This window comes from Plectropomus leopardus, chromosome 7 (genome assembly GCF_026936395.1).
Source record: "Plectropomus leopardus strain MGB_pleo_1.0 chromosome 7, ASM2693639v1, whole genome shotgun sequence".
Lineage (NCBI taxonomy): Eukaryota > Metazoa > Chordata > Actinopteri > Perciformes > Serranidae > Plectropomus > Plectropomus leopardus.
The window spans coordinates 33,303,839-33,322,495 of NC_142182.1; the positions used below are offsets into that span (position 1 = coordinate 33,303,839).

An 18,657-nucleotide genomic window follows, 5' to 3' on the forward strand; every position below is an offset into this window, starting at 1 on the left:
CTTCCAACCTTAGATGGTAATGGAGAGCAAGAAAACATTAGGAAAGAAAAAGCTAAAATTGTGCATTAACAATTTACCTCACTTATACCATAACTAGTGAACCAAGTAATTATAGAGACTGTATAATACTTAGTGAATAATTTGAACAATCATGGAAATGTGTAGTCTCTGTGTGTACAATATATTGAAAAACCTGGAATGTAAAGATGTTTTACTCTGTGCTATACGGAAAAGTGTTTTAAAAATATGTGTAAAAATATCTATTTAAACAGTGATGAATAAAACAATACATCTATTTCAAAATATGTATGTGTATGTATTAATTGGATTAAAAATATCTTATTTGGAACATTAAGTCAAAGAAAAGTGTGTGTGCGTGTGTTTAGTGCGCGTCATTTTATGGGCTTCTGTTTCCTCTGTCTGTTTTCCTGATGCAATGACTCTGACACAGACTTCTGTAAGAAGAAGAAATGACTTCATGTCAGACAATAACTATATACAGCACTGTATGTGTTTTATAAAATGAAGGCTAATTGCACCCGACTGACCAAAGGAGCATTATGTAGGATTGTGGTTGGTGTCCGGATGAAGCCGTGCCTGTGCTCCATCAATTTGGTCAACATTTCTTGTTTTTCTCTCCCCCATAATTTAGAGTTCTCCTCCAGCTGCGATACATGCAACCACAGGCAAACGTTAACTTCAAATCATGAACGAATAACTCATCAGTGGCACAATAAGTCTATGAAACTAGTGGTGCATTGTAATTAGGTGCATGTTCTGAAGGACAAATCTAAGGTACTTGTACTTTACTTCAGTATTTTCTTTTCATGTCATTGTACACTGTAACTCTACTCCATTTCAGAGAGAAATGCTGTACTTTTGACTTCACTACATTTACTCTATTTGATAGCTGTATTAATTAGTTGCTTTACAAATTAGGATCTTTGACTGAAAAAAACCTGGATGGGTTTATACAATGCTGTTTTCCTACAAGTACAACTGAAACAATTACTCGATTAATTGACAACTATTGTAAAAAACATTCAAGTAATTCTCTCTTCATTTTTTTTTTTCGAGCTTTTTGGATGTTTTTATTTTTTAGATTTGTCTTTATCGCGTACTTAAACTTTTCATACTTAAAGTACATTTTCCTGATCTTACTTACTTTTACTTAAAGCAAGACTTATTTTTAAGAGAGTATTTTCACAGTTTTTTATTAATAATTTTACTACAGTAAATGAACTGAATACTTCCTCTACTACGGTATGAAAATTGAATATATACGTTTTTTGTACTTTCACCTGAGCCTCCAGGGACTGGATTCTTGCTTCGGCCATCTCCAGTTTATGTAGTAAGCTCAGTCTCTCCTTAAGTGGCAGTGCGTCTTTTTTCTGGGGGGACACAAGACACATCAATTCGAGATTTCAGTAACTGAAGACTAGTACTTAGTTATTATTACTGCAAAAAACTATCAGAAAACTTCAAATAAAAGCCTGATCACAATTAAACATCCAGTCCCTTTTACTAGTTGGTTGTGGCCACAAGTCTCAAGTAGAGGCCTGGTCTTGTTACTATACAGTTTATTTTTAAAGTTTTAAAGTTCTTTATAAAACCAGGTTGTTGGCTACCCACTGGAGATAACGTTAGGTAGCTGCTTAGATCATGCATACAAACATGTATATATATTCAAACGTTTGTCAATATGGACATGATAAACACAATGTTAGCTTGGTAAGATTTTCACAATTCTGTCATTGAGTTAATTTTACTGACATCATGAGTTCTAAAGAAGACAGTTTTATCAGCATAGTAAACAGGAGAGACACAAAGAAAGAGACTAGTAGATGGAAAAGACTAGTTTCAAACAAGCCAAGGAAAAATGTCCAGTGAACTATATTTATGATTTTCATAATTGCATATACTGTAAAAATTTTTTTTATAGCATTATTATAATTTTTTAGGGTTTTTTTTCAGGTAATTTCTCGCTTTTTTTCTTGTTTGGTTTACTTTCTTTACTTTTGGTTGTTTTTTCACCCGTTTATCTTTTTTTTTTATTTTTGGCAAAGTTCAGGTAATTTTCTTGTACTTGGGTCATTTTTATATTTGTTGCTCACTACCTTCTTCCCATGTTTTAGATAAATTTAAATAAATAAAGCCAATTTGCCCAGGTTTCAAAGGATTAAATCAACAGTTTGATTGTATTTCTCATCTATGCTGAGCAACAGTTTTGTGTGAAAGGAAATAAAAGCCCTGTCCCAAATATACTAAGCCTGTTGAGGTCAATGATTTAAGCAAATAATAACCCAGGGTATTAACTGAAGTTTTAAGGTGAATTTAAATTCACAATGTTTCGGTCTTTAGACCTTCATGAGGTAAAGTGAAAGTAAAATTACCTGATGAAGGTCTGAGGACTGTAACGTTGTGTGTTTAAAATGAAGTTTATTTAAAGTAATAGGTAAGTGTGAAGGAATTCTCTTCACCTATGGTCACTTTCCTCCAGTGAAACTGTCTATAAGTTACTGAAGGTGTGCACGAGCATCCAAATTCTAAATTCTGCAAGATGAAGTTTGAGGGGTTTTAAAATTTTACAACATATTCTTCAAGACATAAGGAATATCTGAACTGCGGTCAGTCTTTTTTAATCTGATGAGAGTTGTGCACTCTTTTCACATCACACTCGAAACTGTGCAGGAGTACCTGAGCTGACTGCTGAACAACGACTAGAGTGGCCTGCTGCCGAATCCTGTCCAGCTCTCCTCTGAGACGAGTGTTTTCTGCTGCCATGGCCGACTCTATCTCATCCTCTCTGTGGTGAGTCTCACCTACACAGCACAAAGATATGTTCTGCAAATTTTTATGTGAATGCATCTTTTTCCTTCGCCTCAGTCTTCGTACCTCTTTGCTTTTTCACCACCAGCCTTTTGTCACCACTCTGCTTGTTCTTCTCTCTGAGTTTGCCATCTAATGCTTTCTCCATCTTCTCGATGACCTGAAAAAATACGATGGCACAAGTTAACAGTGTATACATATATTTTAAGACGATTCATAAATATCTAAAAAAAAAAAATGCAATAAATACATTCAACAAATTTGTGGCCAAAAATTATTATTTTCTTCAAATTCATTATTATTTTTTAAAATTTAAATCTATTAAATTTACATTTAAATTTAAACTTATATTGTTTATTGCCTTATGATTTAAATACATATTACTTTGATTCTGTGCCTTCCACTTGTCGACTCCCCATGCTTGGATTCACTGTATGTGTTTTCATGTGGTCACTTAAAATGAACCCCACCTGTAGGCTTTCTTTGTGATATTGCTGTACCTACACAATGAAGAAGGCCGTCTGGCCCAAAACGTCCATGTGGCCATGAAACAAAAAAATTATAATGGTTGTTATAATTTATATAAATTGAGTTCTGTCCTGATCTTGATTGCACTGCATTCAGACCTCATTCTGAGGTCTCTACACTGGCTCCCTGTCTCTCACAAAATAGACTTTAAAATTCTCTTGCTAGCATATAAAGCACTGAATGGTTTAGGCCCAAAATACATCAAAGACCTTCTAGTCCAGTATGAACCATCAAGACCACTCAGGTCATCTGGTGCAGGTCTGCTCTGTGTTCCAAAAGTCAGAACTAAACATGGAGAATCAGCATATCTGGAACAAACTACCAGAAAATATCAGGTCTGCTGAGAGTCTGAGTTCTTTTAAGTCAAGGTTAAAGACTCACCTGTCCACTGCTGCCTTTGACTAAAAGGCTTTTTACTTTTTAAATTTTATATTTTACTTCGAAACTCTGCACTGCAACTCTTATTTCAATATATGTGTTTTTATATTTTTGGGTTTTATCTGTTGTTTTCCCACTTGCTTTTTTTTTTAAATCACCTTTTACATGCTTCTTTTCTAATGTTTTAAATGTGTTTCCTTTCCCCCTGTTGTTGTATTTCAATGTTCTGTGTGAAGCACCTTGAATTGCCTTGTTGCTGAAACGTGCTATACAAATAAACTTGCCTTGCCTTGCCTTGCCTTGCATTAACTAACATGATTTGGTTTTCTTTTTTTGTTGAAGTGTGGAGCTGTTCTGCGCCCTCTGTGGTTATTTATGCTGGGTCGAGTTCAGGCAGACACTGAGGTTGAAACTGGACACTAACATATGCATTTCAAGCTGTTATTCACAGAAGGCAGCATTTCTGTTGTGATACAGACAGGTGTAGCAGTAAGTGTAGAGGGGACAAGGTAGCTGACTGTTCACCTTTTCCTGCTGTGTCACTGTGGCCTCCAAAGCTGACATTTTTTCCAAATGACTCTGGTGACGCTGCAGACTCTCCTGTTGCTGCTGGTGGACTCTCTGAAGTTTTAGCAGCTCCTTCTCACTGTCATTCTTCTGCACAACTCAAGCAGGGAAGATAGAAAAGTAAGCTATGTAAATGCTACTTAAACATCTACATGAATTATTCAAGTTTCATTAACGTAACGTGGCTTGTCTAACCCTGATCAGCACATTCTGCAGCTGCAGGACCCTGTCTCTTTGGGAGGCAGCCTTACTGGTCTCACTGGCCAGCTTGAATTTGAGAGAAGCTTGAAAAAAAAAAACAGAAAGACAAATCACAGCAGCATAAATCGGGGTGACATGGAGACGTGACAGACATTCAGATTTCTATTAGCACGGGAATGTTTGTTTTTTTTAGGCAATATTATCATGTTAAAATTAGAAAAAGACAGCTAAGTTGGTCAAAGATGAGACGTTTGACGTGTAAAGAATAAAACTTAAATGATGTCTCACATTTAGAATGATTAACAAGTCAGTTCTGAGGATTAGACATTTGAACTATAACGATCAATAAAGCTTTTGAAATGGATTGGATTTTCTGTTGGACGAGAGTTAAATCTGCTCCCTTTGCTTTGATGCCAGCAGTGAGACCTTGAGGAACATCCTTTCACTGAGGGTCACAAACTGTCCTTCAGGAGATAAGGGAAACACTACCCACACAGCTTATCAGGGTCCGTGGCCTAAATGAGCTGCCTTATCACAAAACGGCCCAGTCAGCTGGAAATACACACTCTCGCAAGGATTAGCAAACATACAGTGAGCCACCTTCCACTGTCAGTACTTCATCTGCCAATAAAATGCCCTTAAATGGAAAATGGCACAAACTGAAGGTTCAGCAGCTGCTGGCTGGATAACAAACTTTCTGACATTAGTCAATATGAAGATTTTCCTACTTTTGATCTCAACTTTTGGTGAAAGAATGTCAATTATTGCTTCTGCATGGTTTTGGGCCAGGCTCAAGATCAGGATGCTGATGAATGGATAATATATGGTAGAGTACAGGGCTGAATTACATCTGTGATGACTGAGCATGATTAGCATGATGACCATTTTATGGAGCCAGCACATGATAAAGGGTTACAAAGGACAATGCAAACTCTGTCACTAAGACTTTTAATGAGTTTTATCATATAATGCACATATAATGCTATGACTTTTTCTGACTTTTTAATTACTTTTTAAGGGCATGTTATGCTGTGACATTTTTAGGATGTTTTTAAATTACTTTTTTAAATTATGTTGTATTATGATTTTTTTCTTTTTAATTACTTTTTAATGATGGTATACGACATATATGACATTTTTATGACTTTTTTTTAATTATGTAAGTAACGCATTTTTTCTGACTTTTTAATCACCCTTTTATTACGTTCTATACTGACTAATAAAAAAAATCTTTTTTACATACTAATATGACGTTTTTGTTAAATGAATTTTCTCCTGACCTTTTATGATGAACACTTTACAAAAACTATTACAGCCTACATAACATTCATATTACATTCTTGTTTTCCACTTTTTAAAAACTTTGAAAGTAATGAAACAGAGACAGTACAGTGTTTGACCTTGTTTGTCCTTTGTTTTTATAACAATAGCCATTTCTTAAATTGATTAATTATTATGTTTACATTTGCTAATGATAATTTCAGATGGCAGTGTAACGATGCCTTTTCTAGCATAGCATTTTTTTTTATCAGTATTTGGAGGGTAAATATTGGATGGATGTGTCCCCCTCTTACATACAGGACTGAGTGATTACACCGTAGTGCTCTGCTGTCTTACCTATACGGTCAGCAATCTCAGCCTTGGTCATGACGTCGATGTCGGTGTCATGCAGCAGGTCCCGGCCCAGGTCCTGCTGCAGGGATAGATCAGTGCGGAGCTGACTGTTTTCTTCCTCCAAAGTCACCACCTGAGTCCTCAGTGCTATGATGTCATCTGCCATACTACTCATGGCTGAACGATAGTTGTCCACCTCCTGATGGAGAGATGTGGACAGTCAGTTGCACGCCAGTTGCTTAAAGTGGGATACTTGTTGGTTTGTTTACAAAAGGAATTCAGTAATTGAATCCCTCATATTTCCTATTAATGCTAATCCCTGCTGTACCAGTCTGAGTTTGAGTGTCATCAAAGACTTACTTTTATGTGATGTTGTCTCTTAATTTAGCTTTTGATATATCTTTTGATTTTTTTTAACTTATACATTATTCTGACTAGGTCTGCTTTTGTTTATCATTATTATTATTATTATTATTATTATTATTATTATTATTATTATTATTATTATTATTATTATTATTAGTAGTAGTATAGTAGTAGTAGTAGTAGTATTAGTAGTAGTAGTATTTTCTGTTCTGTTAACTGCCTTTATTTTGTAACTTTGTTTTTAATGTTTCTACCTCTGGTCTCGTTAAATTCTACCTTGATTCTTTTCTCACCTTTGTTCAGTATAATTGTTTGGCCTTTATTGCCTCAGGGGTTTCTTGCCTCTGCTTTCCTTTTTTTTTGTCAAAACACTTTGTAAACGCCATTTTTAAAAGGTGATATTCAAATAAAGTTATTATTATCATTATTATTATTATTTTTTTAATCAAATAGCCTGAGACAGTGACAAGCGTATTTTTTACATTTGTCACCATTTTTGACTAGAGTAAAAAATACACAAACATTATTTTCAGGAACAAAAAAAGCACAAAATATTCCCAGAAACCTGGCGAGACAAACGTAATGCAGAGTGATTTTATGTGATCATCACCACTAGATGTCTCTTTAACCCCATCTCTTTATAAGCTCCTCCAGGATGTACTCAATAACACGTCTGTGCACTAAGACACTGCGAAAACATCCCAGCAGCAAGTACATATTGTATGTACAGTTTATCACCAAGTCTCAGACTCTCAATGAATAATTGATTTCTCTTGGTTTGGGATAAGCACATAACATGAGAAATGGGACATAACTGGAAGCCAAAGGAGAACATTACACCACAAAATGTGCGTACTTGTAAGCGATTGTGTAAGGTCTGGAGTACAATGAATTCACGACTCTGGCTTGTCAAATTCGAAGGGACAATAACACCCTATCCTGTGAAGCTCTTTAGTCATGGGAGCTTTGAGCAGAATTTTTGGATAAATCCTAGTCACACATTCAAGGAGCGTCCTCCTGTGAAAGCCCTTTTGCTGAACCGTAGAGGGAAAACTCATGCCAAATTCATGAGAGTATTTCAGCAAGAAAGACTAAAAGACAACAATGATTTTTGCAAAAATGAAAAAAAGTCTTGTACATCTTCTCAATTCTTACTCTTTTAAAAGACTAAATATTCCTCACTGATTTTGACTTCAGAATTGTTTTGCTGCAGAGGTGTTATCAAGACATTTCTCTGTCTAAGGCACGCGCATGTTGTCTAGCAGCTTCTACATTGTTCTCTTTTCTGTCACACACTCCTCTATCACATTGAATAGACAGAAATGAATGGAGGCTGAGAGCTGAGGTCCAGCTGCATGTATGAGGAGGGGGCCACGATTATTCCAATCTCGGATGGTGTGGTTGTGACTCCCGTGGGACACGAGGGTGAAATTGAGCATCTAATTGAAAGGGCAGGGACAAGGTGACAATCATGACTGCAGATGAGATGGTGTCTCTGCTGGGGGGCCCCACAGGCATGATGGGAAGGATGGCTCCCCATGATGAGTCTGGAAAGTCCCATCATGTGTCAAAAATAAAAGGGGACTATGTCTCTGCCTGTGAATACTGAGGGGGCCCTCATCTCTCTGAGATTTGAGGACATTAAAGTGGCCTTGCTGCCATACATGCTGTCACTTTAGGATAATCATCACATGTCAGAAGGCAGCAGGATTCAATTTTGTTGATATTATGTTTAATTAGGTGGTTTCATACCATTATCATTATGCACGTACAGCTAGGCTGGTTCTAGGCATGGTAAATGCTCCTTCTGCCCCAACACCAAATATAGGAATCTTTAGCCCCAAATAATTCTCACTTTGAGTGGTTTTTGTCATTAAGGCAAGGATACTCAACTTGCTTTGCTTGGGGGGCACTTTTGCAAAATGACAGGAGGCCAGGGGCCAGTCTGAGCAGCCCCATACATTTTTCTTTTAGGATTTTAGGACATGTCTCAGATTTAGGGAGAATTCTCCGATTTAAGGACACATGTAGGATTTCAGCATGTTTCTAAGATTTTAGCACACTTCCGGGATTTGAGGACATTTCTAGGATTTTAGAACATTTCTCGGATTTAAGGACATATCTAGGATTTTCAGATGTTTCTTGGATTTCAGCTCATTTCTAAGATTTAAGTACATTTCTAGGAATTTAGGACATTTCTTGGATTTAGGGACATTTCTCGGAATTTGGGATGTTCCTATGAATTTAACACGTTTCTAAGATTTTAGCACGTTTCCAGGACTTTAGGACATTTCTAGGATTTAAGGACATTAGGGGCCTAGCTAGGACCTCTGTCGGGGGGTTCAGTGGCTCCTCCACTGACAGATAAACAGCTGTATTTTGATGCTGTTTTCTGTACTCTGGCACCTTGTGTACACTAAATGTCAATTCCCAATTCCCAGAGTTTTCATTGTGAATTAGAAAATGGTTGGGGTGCCACTTGGCACCCTATCAGCGGCTAGATTTAGCTTGTGGGACTTAAGTTGAGTATCACCGCATTAGTACATTAAAAAAGCACAACTGAGGTTGTTTATCAAAATTTTTCCTGGAGGAGGATCACCCCGCTCCCCCTGCTGAGGTCAGATCCAAGCCCCAAATTTCCTCAAACCCTTAAAAAAAGGCACTCAATTAGCTTTGTATAAAAACATGACACAATTCAGCATACGGTCCTAAAGAATAACTCATATTACCAACCAATATCTCTTACTGCCCCCCATTTAAAGCAGTCCAGAGCTGGGCCTAATGTACAGTAATAGTATACAGTATGTATGCACATTCACTACACAATTGTGTGATTAATACCCCAAAATCTGCATTTCTATCATATAATCTATCAAAAATATATGAAGCTTCAGCTTTAGATTTAAGCACCAATGTTAAATTCAATTATCAAAAAAACAAACAAAAAAACACCTCACAGCCACAGGAGAAAAATGTCACCATATGCATAAATAACACCCTGGACCCCTGGCACACGTTCCATCCTCATCATTCTCCATCCTCCTTAAGTGCAATCAGTCTAAGAAATGTTAATCTATTCTACTATCTGCCATCTTGTCTCCCAACTGTGTGTGTCTACTTCAGCATCCTGTCCCGTCTCATCATCGTTCCCATGTTGCTGTTCACTAACCAAACCTGACAGCGGGGATTGCTTCACTGATTGATTCAAGAGTTTAGCTATTGATTACATCTAATCACCTTAGTTTGGAGGTCGGTGATCTGTGTCATGTGGAGATCATCCTCCAAGTCATGCAGAGAGGGTCTAAGGAATGAACACATTTAATAAGAATTAGTTAAATTAATCTATTAAAATCTTTTTGTCTTCGTAAAATGTTAATGTAAAAAACATTAATGCTTTGAAAACTGGGAAAATTGACTTGATTTCTTTCAAAGACATTAGAAAAAGGTAATGAGCAACCTAAGAAGAAATGACCCAAACATTACCAAGGAACTAGTAAGAAGTCCAAGCAGATTACCTGAAAATTAGCAAAAAATTAATAATAAATATAATAATAATAAAATAAAAAACAAAAGTAAGAAAAAAAACCCCCACAATAAAATGACCTAAAACTGCTTAAATAATTTAGTAATTAAAAAAAATAAAATAAAATGTTATATATATATATATATATATATATATATATATATATATATATACACACATATATATATATATATATATATATATATATATATATATATATATATATATATATATATATATATATATATATATATATATATATATATATATATATATATATATATAATGATAATTTTAAATATGGCTCTCTGGACATTTTTTCACTAGCTTTTAAAAAATAATAATTTTCCAAATCTATTTATTATTTTGCACTTTTGTTTTAAAAAATAAAACACAATCAAACAAGGAAATGGCTTCAAAAACTGGTTAAAAATTATGATAATTCTGAAAAATGATTTTAAATACATTATTATAGTAATTATAAATATAGTTCTATAGACATTTTCCCTAGCTTTTTTAAAAGTAATTTTCAAAATCTACAAATTTATTGTAATTTCTGGAACATTTCTTGCTAAGCTGCTTTTTACCTTTCTTTCCCATGTTTTCTAAGAAATCAAATGAATTTGCTCTGAATTCAAACTATTAAAGACTTGTGAAAAGCATACAAATGCAGCACAAGAAAAATTATGTGGATCCAGGTTTCACAGGGTTAACACAATGATCATCACAATAAATCCAAGCTTGTTTTGTCTGTCTCACCTCTTATGTGAATGATGTACTTGATAGGTGTGGTTTATATTGGCTTTGTTGGTCTGTGGAGCCTCTGGCCTCTCCTGTTCTTGTTGGGCTGCTTTGCGAAGCTCCGTCTTTTCAGTCTTAAAAAGGCAGCGGCCATTTGGTAGGATCTTTGCCAGGGCATCATGGGATGGGAGGCCGTATTCATCCTTCTGAAGCTGTGAAGGAAAATTGTGTTTTTTATTGATAAACTGCATCTCCACACATCAGCTAGAAATTGTCTCATAAATAGGTCATGTCAAGCACAACCCTAACGTTTTGCTTAGCCATCAAAAACATACATACTACAACAGACTAATCCTTTACAGCTTTTCAGAATTTGATGAGAATAGCCAATAAACTTGATTTTGAAGTGATATGTTACACAGGTCTGCTGCAGAAAATGATGCATTAATGACGCACATGCTGCTCTTCAGTCCCTCTTCAGTGCCTCCCTGTAACTTTGACAAAAGATTAAATGGAAATAAATAATGCTTTTTTTTCTTTCTTTTTTTTTTTTTACCTTTTAGCCCTTTGAAACCTGTTTCTTTGTTTATTTTTTCAGTTTTTATTTTATTTCATTTCATTTATTTCTTTTGCTAATTTTCATCTTTTTTACTAACTTCTTGCAAATTTTTGGGTAATTTCTTCTTTAGCTGCCTATTACCTTCTTGTTATGTTTTTAAAATAAATCAAGCCAAACTGCCCAGGTTTCAAAGGGTTAATATACATTTATCACAGCCTAAAATGATTCTTATAATCTTCAGCTGTAAAAATATGAAGCCCATACAGCAGCAAAAAAAAAATTGTTTCGACATTTCATGATTTAAAATTTTTTTGCTTTCACCAACAATGCTGCAAAATTAAATTAACAAATAATCCCACACAGCCTACTGCAGAGGAGCTACTTTAAGTGGAGTTTTTTGGTCAAAACTGGCTCTTTAAATAGTAAAGGTTAATGACGCCTGTCCTATTTGTTTTGAAGTTTGAAAAAAAATAAATAAAAGGGAGTTCTGGGGTCTAATTAACCTCAAGCATAACTAACACCACTTTTATCAAATCCACATTTCCTATTAATAGCAAAGAGAAGGGCCAGCATCCCTCTGTGTATTTCTTTTTCCTACATATTGGGTTTTCAGATTGATTGATTTTTCAATACTTGTTGTTATTATTATTACACACACATTGTTGCGTCTGTGGGACTCAAAACCATGAGGAGGTAAAGCCAGTTTTAGTCACACCAAAGGGTCAAATATACAACAGAAACCACAAGCAAACAAGCAAGAAGGATTAACTTTTCAAAAGTTGTCTGTTAGTTGCTGAACAGTCCTCCATAACAATGTGGGAGGTCTACTGTACATCTGCAAAGGAAACATTAAATCCATCAGTTGTGTTTTTACAGCAAACAAAAGCTTTTATCCAAAAAATCTCTGAAGCCAGTGACCTCTTGATGTTCACCGTGCTTGTGTTCAGCCTGTTCTACCTCCTCATCTCTTGTATAAAGCCTGTTACATCACTATGCATACACGCTATAACAAAAGAGCTCTTAGTCAATAGCCCTAAAGTCCTTCAGGTACGCGCCTCGCATATACAATGTACACTGTCAATGATCGCAGTTGCCAGGTAGCACAAATCCAAAGAAATGACATGAAATAGACTCATTATCTATTATCTTCCTACAGACTCTCCCTCCTGTACACATATCCCCACACAGTCAGAGCCTACCTTTACAGCTGCAGGGTTGCTAAGTGACTTTGTCTTTTTCAAGGCCTTCATCAAACAGAAAATATCGGAGTCCTTATCAGAAGAGGAAACGTGTAACGGATGGTGGAAGTGAAAGTTGGAGCTCTGCTATTAAGTCAGAACAATTAACCTGTAACCACAACACAACCCTTAGCAACTCTCAGGCCAATCAGAGGGATTCCTGCCTGTACAAAACTGTACTATCATGTTTCATTATTCAAAAAAGCTCAAATCAAAATAACACAATCTATTACATCTGGTATCTCTAAAGCCTTCTTTTGCAGAGGATTAAAGTAACTCGCTACAGTTCTGAATTACTGAACTTACACTTTCAAGGCTGTTGCACAGATAGTACTTTAATTGTATGCTACTATACTTTGTACTTTTACTACACTACATTATGGACAGCTTCAGTAACTTTGGGCACTTTGTATATTCAGTACAGAGAGCCTTCTTTACCAATAATACAAATAGTAATACAAAAGGTAAACAACAAATAAAACATGACATATCATTTAAGATTAAGATACCAAACATGCTGGCGAGTATGCAGTTGTTAGCCCCACCTTTACCGACTGTTACATTAAAAGGATGCTTTTAATGCATTAATAATGACAATCAAATAAAGGGCCAATTTGCATAATGAGGTTGGTCCTTTTTATACCTAAGTTGTATTTAAATGGAATTTACTTAAAGAAATACTAATTAAAAAATACAATTTTTGAATCAATTAGTTATGCCATGTCACCTTGTATTTGGGAAAAAAAACTTTTCTTGCAGACCTCAATGGAAAACAGTGAACTTATTGATTTATTGACTGATTTGGGACCACATTTATCAGCAGCAAAACTATATTGAAAACTTTTGTTTACAAACTCTTGCACAGCATACAACCAGATAATTGAGACTTGGATTATACTGCATGAGCTGTGTGACAGTTTGCAAAATGTTGTTTTCATATAGTTTTGCAGTGGTCCACAACCAATTAATCAATTAATATGTTTGCTGTTTTACTGCAGGCATACACATAAAGCAAAGTCCTCTTCACGACGACATGACTAACAGTATGCTGGTCATTTTGTGGGTGACGTGTTCCTTTAGGTAAAAGATATGTGTACCTCTTTCTCACTGCACTTTTGTATTGAGTGTTGTGAAAATAAAATCAAACTTTATCTTTATGCCTGGAGGCACCGTGTAACAATCGATGGAATCAAAGGGAGGTTCCTGCTCAGTAAATACCAACCCCCACATGAATCCTGTCTTAGCCCATATGAGCAGATTGATGGAGACTGACTAATGATTTCTCAGTGACGTGCTGTGCAGCACCTGTGGCTCCCTCTGAGCATTTATTCCCAGCTTTACTCACGCTGTCAAACCACGGACGCTGTGCTAAAGAATTTCGTCATCAAACACAAACAAATTATGGAGGGTTTTTGGATAAACAAAACAATTATTTTTTCAGAATAAGTCAAAGGTTGTGAAGCATGTATCTTTACAGGCTTATATGCAAATGTATGTGGAACCTTCAATAGCCATGGATCAATAACTCTCCTGCCTGCAGCTCATTAGGCACAGACAGACAATCATCGATGGCACAAGACCTGATTGAGACTATATAATCAAAGTGGGGGCAGGAAGGAAGAGTCATCAATTTTATAAAAGTCTGTGCATGGCACTCACTTTACAACCTCCATATACACCGTATCTGCACCTTATGGAAACAATTTACAATACATGTGAGAGGTAAACTGTCAGCTTAAACCAGATAATAAAGTACTGCATTAAGTAATCTGTACTGAGCTTTTATGTGTTTTTTTTAAAATAAATTAACATAAACTGTTGGGTGTAAAGGAAGAGAACTTTGAGAAAAATAAGAACTATAACTACAGCCTTGTGGCTGTATGTCTCTTCAAACCCATCAACAATTCAGTATTTGACCAAATGTCTCCCCTTCTATTTCTGAGTGATGAAATTGAGTGATGGCCAGAGATGTGTTTTTGCAGAACCCAAATTGATGTTTGTGCCATTTTTTTTTGGATAAAATTTTTATTTAGTTTTGTGCAGAGTGTGATAATAAATCATATATACATGACTGCATCTTATCCATAGGTGCCTATATGTTTTCCAAATTTTGCGGGAACTGATACTCCAGGAGGAAAGTTAACCTTTTTTCTAACCCACCCCTCCCCTTTCGTTGTTATTTACCATGGCCTTATTAGACTGTGCAATAGAGTTCCAGAAATATTATGACATATGTCTATATCAATGTTTGTGCCAAATTTGAAAAAAGTTGCCTCGGGGTATTCTTGAGATATCACATTCACCCGAATGCGAAGAACGGACGAACAACCCAAAGCAACCCAAAAAAATGCCTCCATTCACAGAGGCATAAAAATATACTAAATAATTGTGTTTTGGACAAATTCTTGTTCATAAAATCAAAAACTGAATGGTGAAAATGTATCATAGTATAACCCAAAATTGCCAGGTGATTCACTTCAGTTGATATAAATACTAACAGCCGTGTGCCTGAACAGCTCAGTAACAGCTTCGCACACAGAAATCCCACTCTGTTCAGTTTTTAGATAAATATTTTCACTGACTGCTTTAATTCATGATAAATAATTCACTGCATGCTTGCAGCTATGTGCTCAGCTAGAAGACATAATCTTTTCTAATCCAACAAGGGAAAACCTGTGCAAGTGAAAACACTTTCCGCAGAGTCTAATATCACATTATCATGTATGAGATTCCTCGACAAATTTACAAAATCCTCGCAACAAAATCATTCATATTCACATGCGCTTTGCCGTCGCTGCTCGTGTTCAGAATGCCTCTGACCCTGTTATATGTAATCTGTGGATAGCTGGGGAGGGGAATGTGTGTCCTCGTGCAGGGGATGGGAGGGGGGTCAGAAACAGTGTCGATCTGTGTTCTGGGCTTTCGGGAACATCATCAGAATTCAGCACACAACCTGAAAAATGCAGCAAATGGGCTCTTCATTGGAGTGACAGCTCAGAGTCCACTGCCACACAGAGCTTCAATTAGCCTGCCAGAGCAAAGCAGCTCCCAGGAGCTTTCTCCACATCCACACACTCCACCTTTCCTGTCCACCACCTTTTATTTTTTTCCCTTCAATCCGTCATCTGACCCAGACATCACTCTTTTTTTCCTCTTTTCCCACATTTGACCTCAGCCTCCTCCCCATCCTTCCCTCCCGTAAAAGCACCACCCACCTCAACCGTCCCATGCCGCCATCCACACATGACAAGCCGAGCGGAAATACTTGTAGTTTGCTAAAACACACAGAGATAAAAGGGTTTTTGGAGAGGTGAAGCAGAAGGGAGGAAAAAAAAGTGAGAAAGGATAGAGCTTTACACAGCTGGACTGTCGTCACCACAGGAATTCAGCTCAGCAGTGAGGCCGCTCCTCTTTTATGTCTGTGCTGCTGCAGTAGAGATCTTAATCAAGAAATAACAGGGTTAGAAAAGAGAAGCATGAGTTTGATCAGTTTTGATCAGAACGATATACTTATAAAACACACAGTGGTTGGAGATAGAGATGTGTACACAGATGGAGAGATGGTTGTGCATGAAGGATGTGCAAATGTCAGCGCAATGCAAAGGGCGGGACTCAGCCATTGATTGGCCATAACTCATTAACAATCTTCCCAGTTATCAAAAATCATGAAATAAATTCAGGGTCAACCAATATTGGTTTTTCAGAGCCAATACCAATACCGATTATTAGAACTGCAGCACACGCATAGCAAGAGTCCAGGTTGCTGCGGTGCAGCGCCACCAGGAAGAGTGGGTTAGTAGTTAAATAGACCAATAACTGATATTTGGACTCTATATGCATTTACAATTAAAATTGAAATCTTTCTGTCAATATTTAGAATTCAGAATATAACAAACTCCAATGCAAAACTTTGTTTAAAAGTCATTAGCAAATCTTTAATCAAACTAAAACAACATCATATACAAGAAGTTCCCAGCAACTTTTTTTAAAAAATAAAGTTGTGAAAATTTAAATTAAAAATGAATAAATAAAAATAGCTCCCTGAAGTTTGACAGAGTAAGAGTTCCTCACGTGCTGAAACTTTCTTTGCACTTTTTAATTAATTAATTTTATCAGCGAGCACTAAAATAAAATGTCCATACAGATAATCAGCAAAATGCCAAATATCTGCCCCAATAATCAGTCAGGCCAATGATCTAGCGAACCCTAGAGGAAATGTTCGGTTAGTGTTGGGGAAAAAGTTTACCAAAGCACTTTCAGCCTGACCCATAGAGGGAGACACAAATGCTCTAAGCGTGCACCTCAAAGCCCGGTCGACAGAATTTCGCCACATTTAGTACACATGCTCTGGAGTCAAATATTGACCAATATCTGAAGTGTAACAGTTGGTGTATGTGGTTTAGTCAGTGTTATATGCTACATCTTTTTTTTTGCTCAATTCACAGTAAGCTGGAATGAGCGAGTGAAAGGAAATTTGGCACCACAACTGGAAATGATGATGAAGTTTGAAATTCAATTTGACTCCAAATCGAACTGATGGTGGCGCTAAAACTGAGAGCCAAAAGAGCAAAAACTCTGACCATTATTGGTGTTTTTCACATTATGCAAATTAGCAAAGATTCTGTCGTGGTGGCCTTAGTTGGCCAAGAGGCTTTTGTTTTTTCTAGGAGACACTGAGATGTAGATTTGCTTCAGATTTCATTCATTCAGACTCCCTCATTTACGCTTGTATTTAGTAATGTCCACTTGTGATCAGATCAACCAGATTACATGTTAATACCAGGTGTAAACGTACATGTTTATGCAGTTGTGGTTAGACTCCTCTTCACCTCCCTACATATGCAAATTTCAGTGTAATGCATTTACCAAAAAGAGACAAAATGCACAATAAACAAAAAGTTAAAGATTAGTTTGAATGGCAGCATTCTTTGGTTTCAAATAATTTACTATAGATAACACAATAATATCATTATCAGGAATTATTTTGGCCACTGTGTAGTGAAAATCTTTTCTTGTGCCAGTCCTATTTCATAGTACATTAAAAGTATTTTTAAGAAATGCAAATATTATATAATTGTGTCATTCTGTTCTACAATTCTCACACCAAACAGTAAAATCTGCCATTATGTGTCTAACTTAATTATATCTGGGGAAAATTTACATTAGAATTCGATCAGATTGGTAATAACTGATCAGCATTAGGCTCTACGTGCAATAAATTAAGCAAAATCAAATTTCAACTAATTGTTGTTTCAACCAGCTGTGACTAAAGTGTGCCACCAAAACATTTAATTACCAGGCTCCCCCGAGGGGCTAACGTTTTGCTCCTGATGCAATCATAGACATGCCCTGTCAGCAAAATAAAACCACATCTGCAGCAAGCCGTTATGTGGGGATAAAGGTCTGTAAAATATTGCACTAGAGAGAGAGAGAGAGAGAGAGAGAGAGGGCAACACAGAATGAGAGGAGGGATGTAGAGGGAGGTGTGTGTCAAGGGCAGCTTTGACTCAAGGACGTGTGAGGCTGACAGCCAAGCCCACTCCTCATGAGGTCCATCCAGTGAGACCAAAGCCAAGGATTATCTGTAAATCAACGTCTGTCAATTACGGTTATGCTGTCGTCAAACCGCACTGCTCCATAAACATACAGGATACGCACGTAAAAGCAGGGTCAACCCAGAGCGTAATGAACGGTGTGGGTGAGTGCAAACGCAGAACACAGTAACAACAGCGGGGGGTGGAAATACAGCTAAAATATGACCTATATATATATATATATATATATATAATTATTAAAATTGGGAACATATATATATATATATATATATATATATATATATATATATATATATATAAAAAATATATATAAAAATATACACACACACACACACACACACACACACATATATATATATATATATATATATATATATATATACATTGCTTGTCCAAATATGGACAAACTGATACTGACTTTATTGAGAGGGACTTTTTTTTTAATTGGCTATTTTGTTGCTGACCCCCATCCACAGCAGGACATTGCTTAGTTTCTGTGTCGGACTCAAGCCTGCTTCTCCAAACGGGGGGCATGCTGACTGACATTTACTGTTTGTA

The 18,657-nt window shown here is 36.3% G+C and overlaps 1 protein-coding gene across 1 annotated transcript; it reads right to left on the reverse strand.

Annotated features, from left to right (window-relative positions):
* Positions 1–2: 2 nt before the first annotated feature.
* ccdc33 (coiled-coil domain containing 33) lies at positions 3–12,647 on the reverse strand. The gene is made up of 11 exons (XM_042495432.2): positions 12,506–12,647; positions 10,766–10,959; positions 9,721–9,784; positions 6,121–6,316; positions 4,498–4,586; positions 4,261–4,392; positions 2,896–2,989; positions 2,698–2,822; positions 1,302–1,391; positions 549–665; positions 3–455 (listed from the first exon to the last, which is right to left on the reverse strand). The coding sequence occupies exons 1-11, from the start codon at positions 12,554–12,556 to the stop codon at positions 393–395; spliced, it is 1,215 nt and encodes a 404-aa protein (XP_042351366.2). The 5' UTR covers positions 12,557–12,647; the 3' UTR covers positions 3–392.
* Between the last annotated feature and the right edge of the window lie 6,010 nt (positions 12,648–18,657).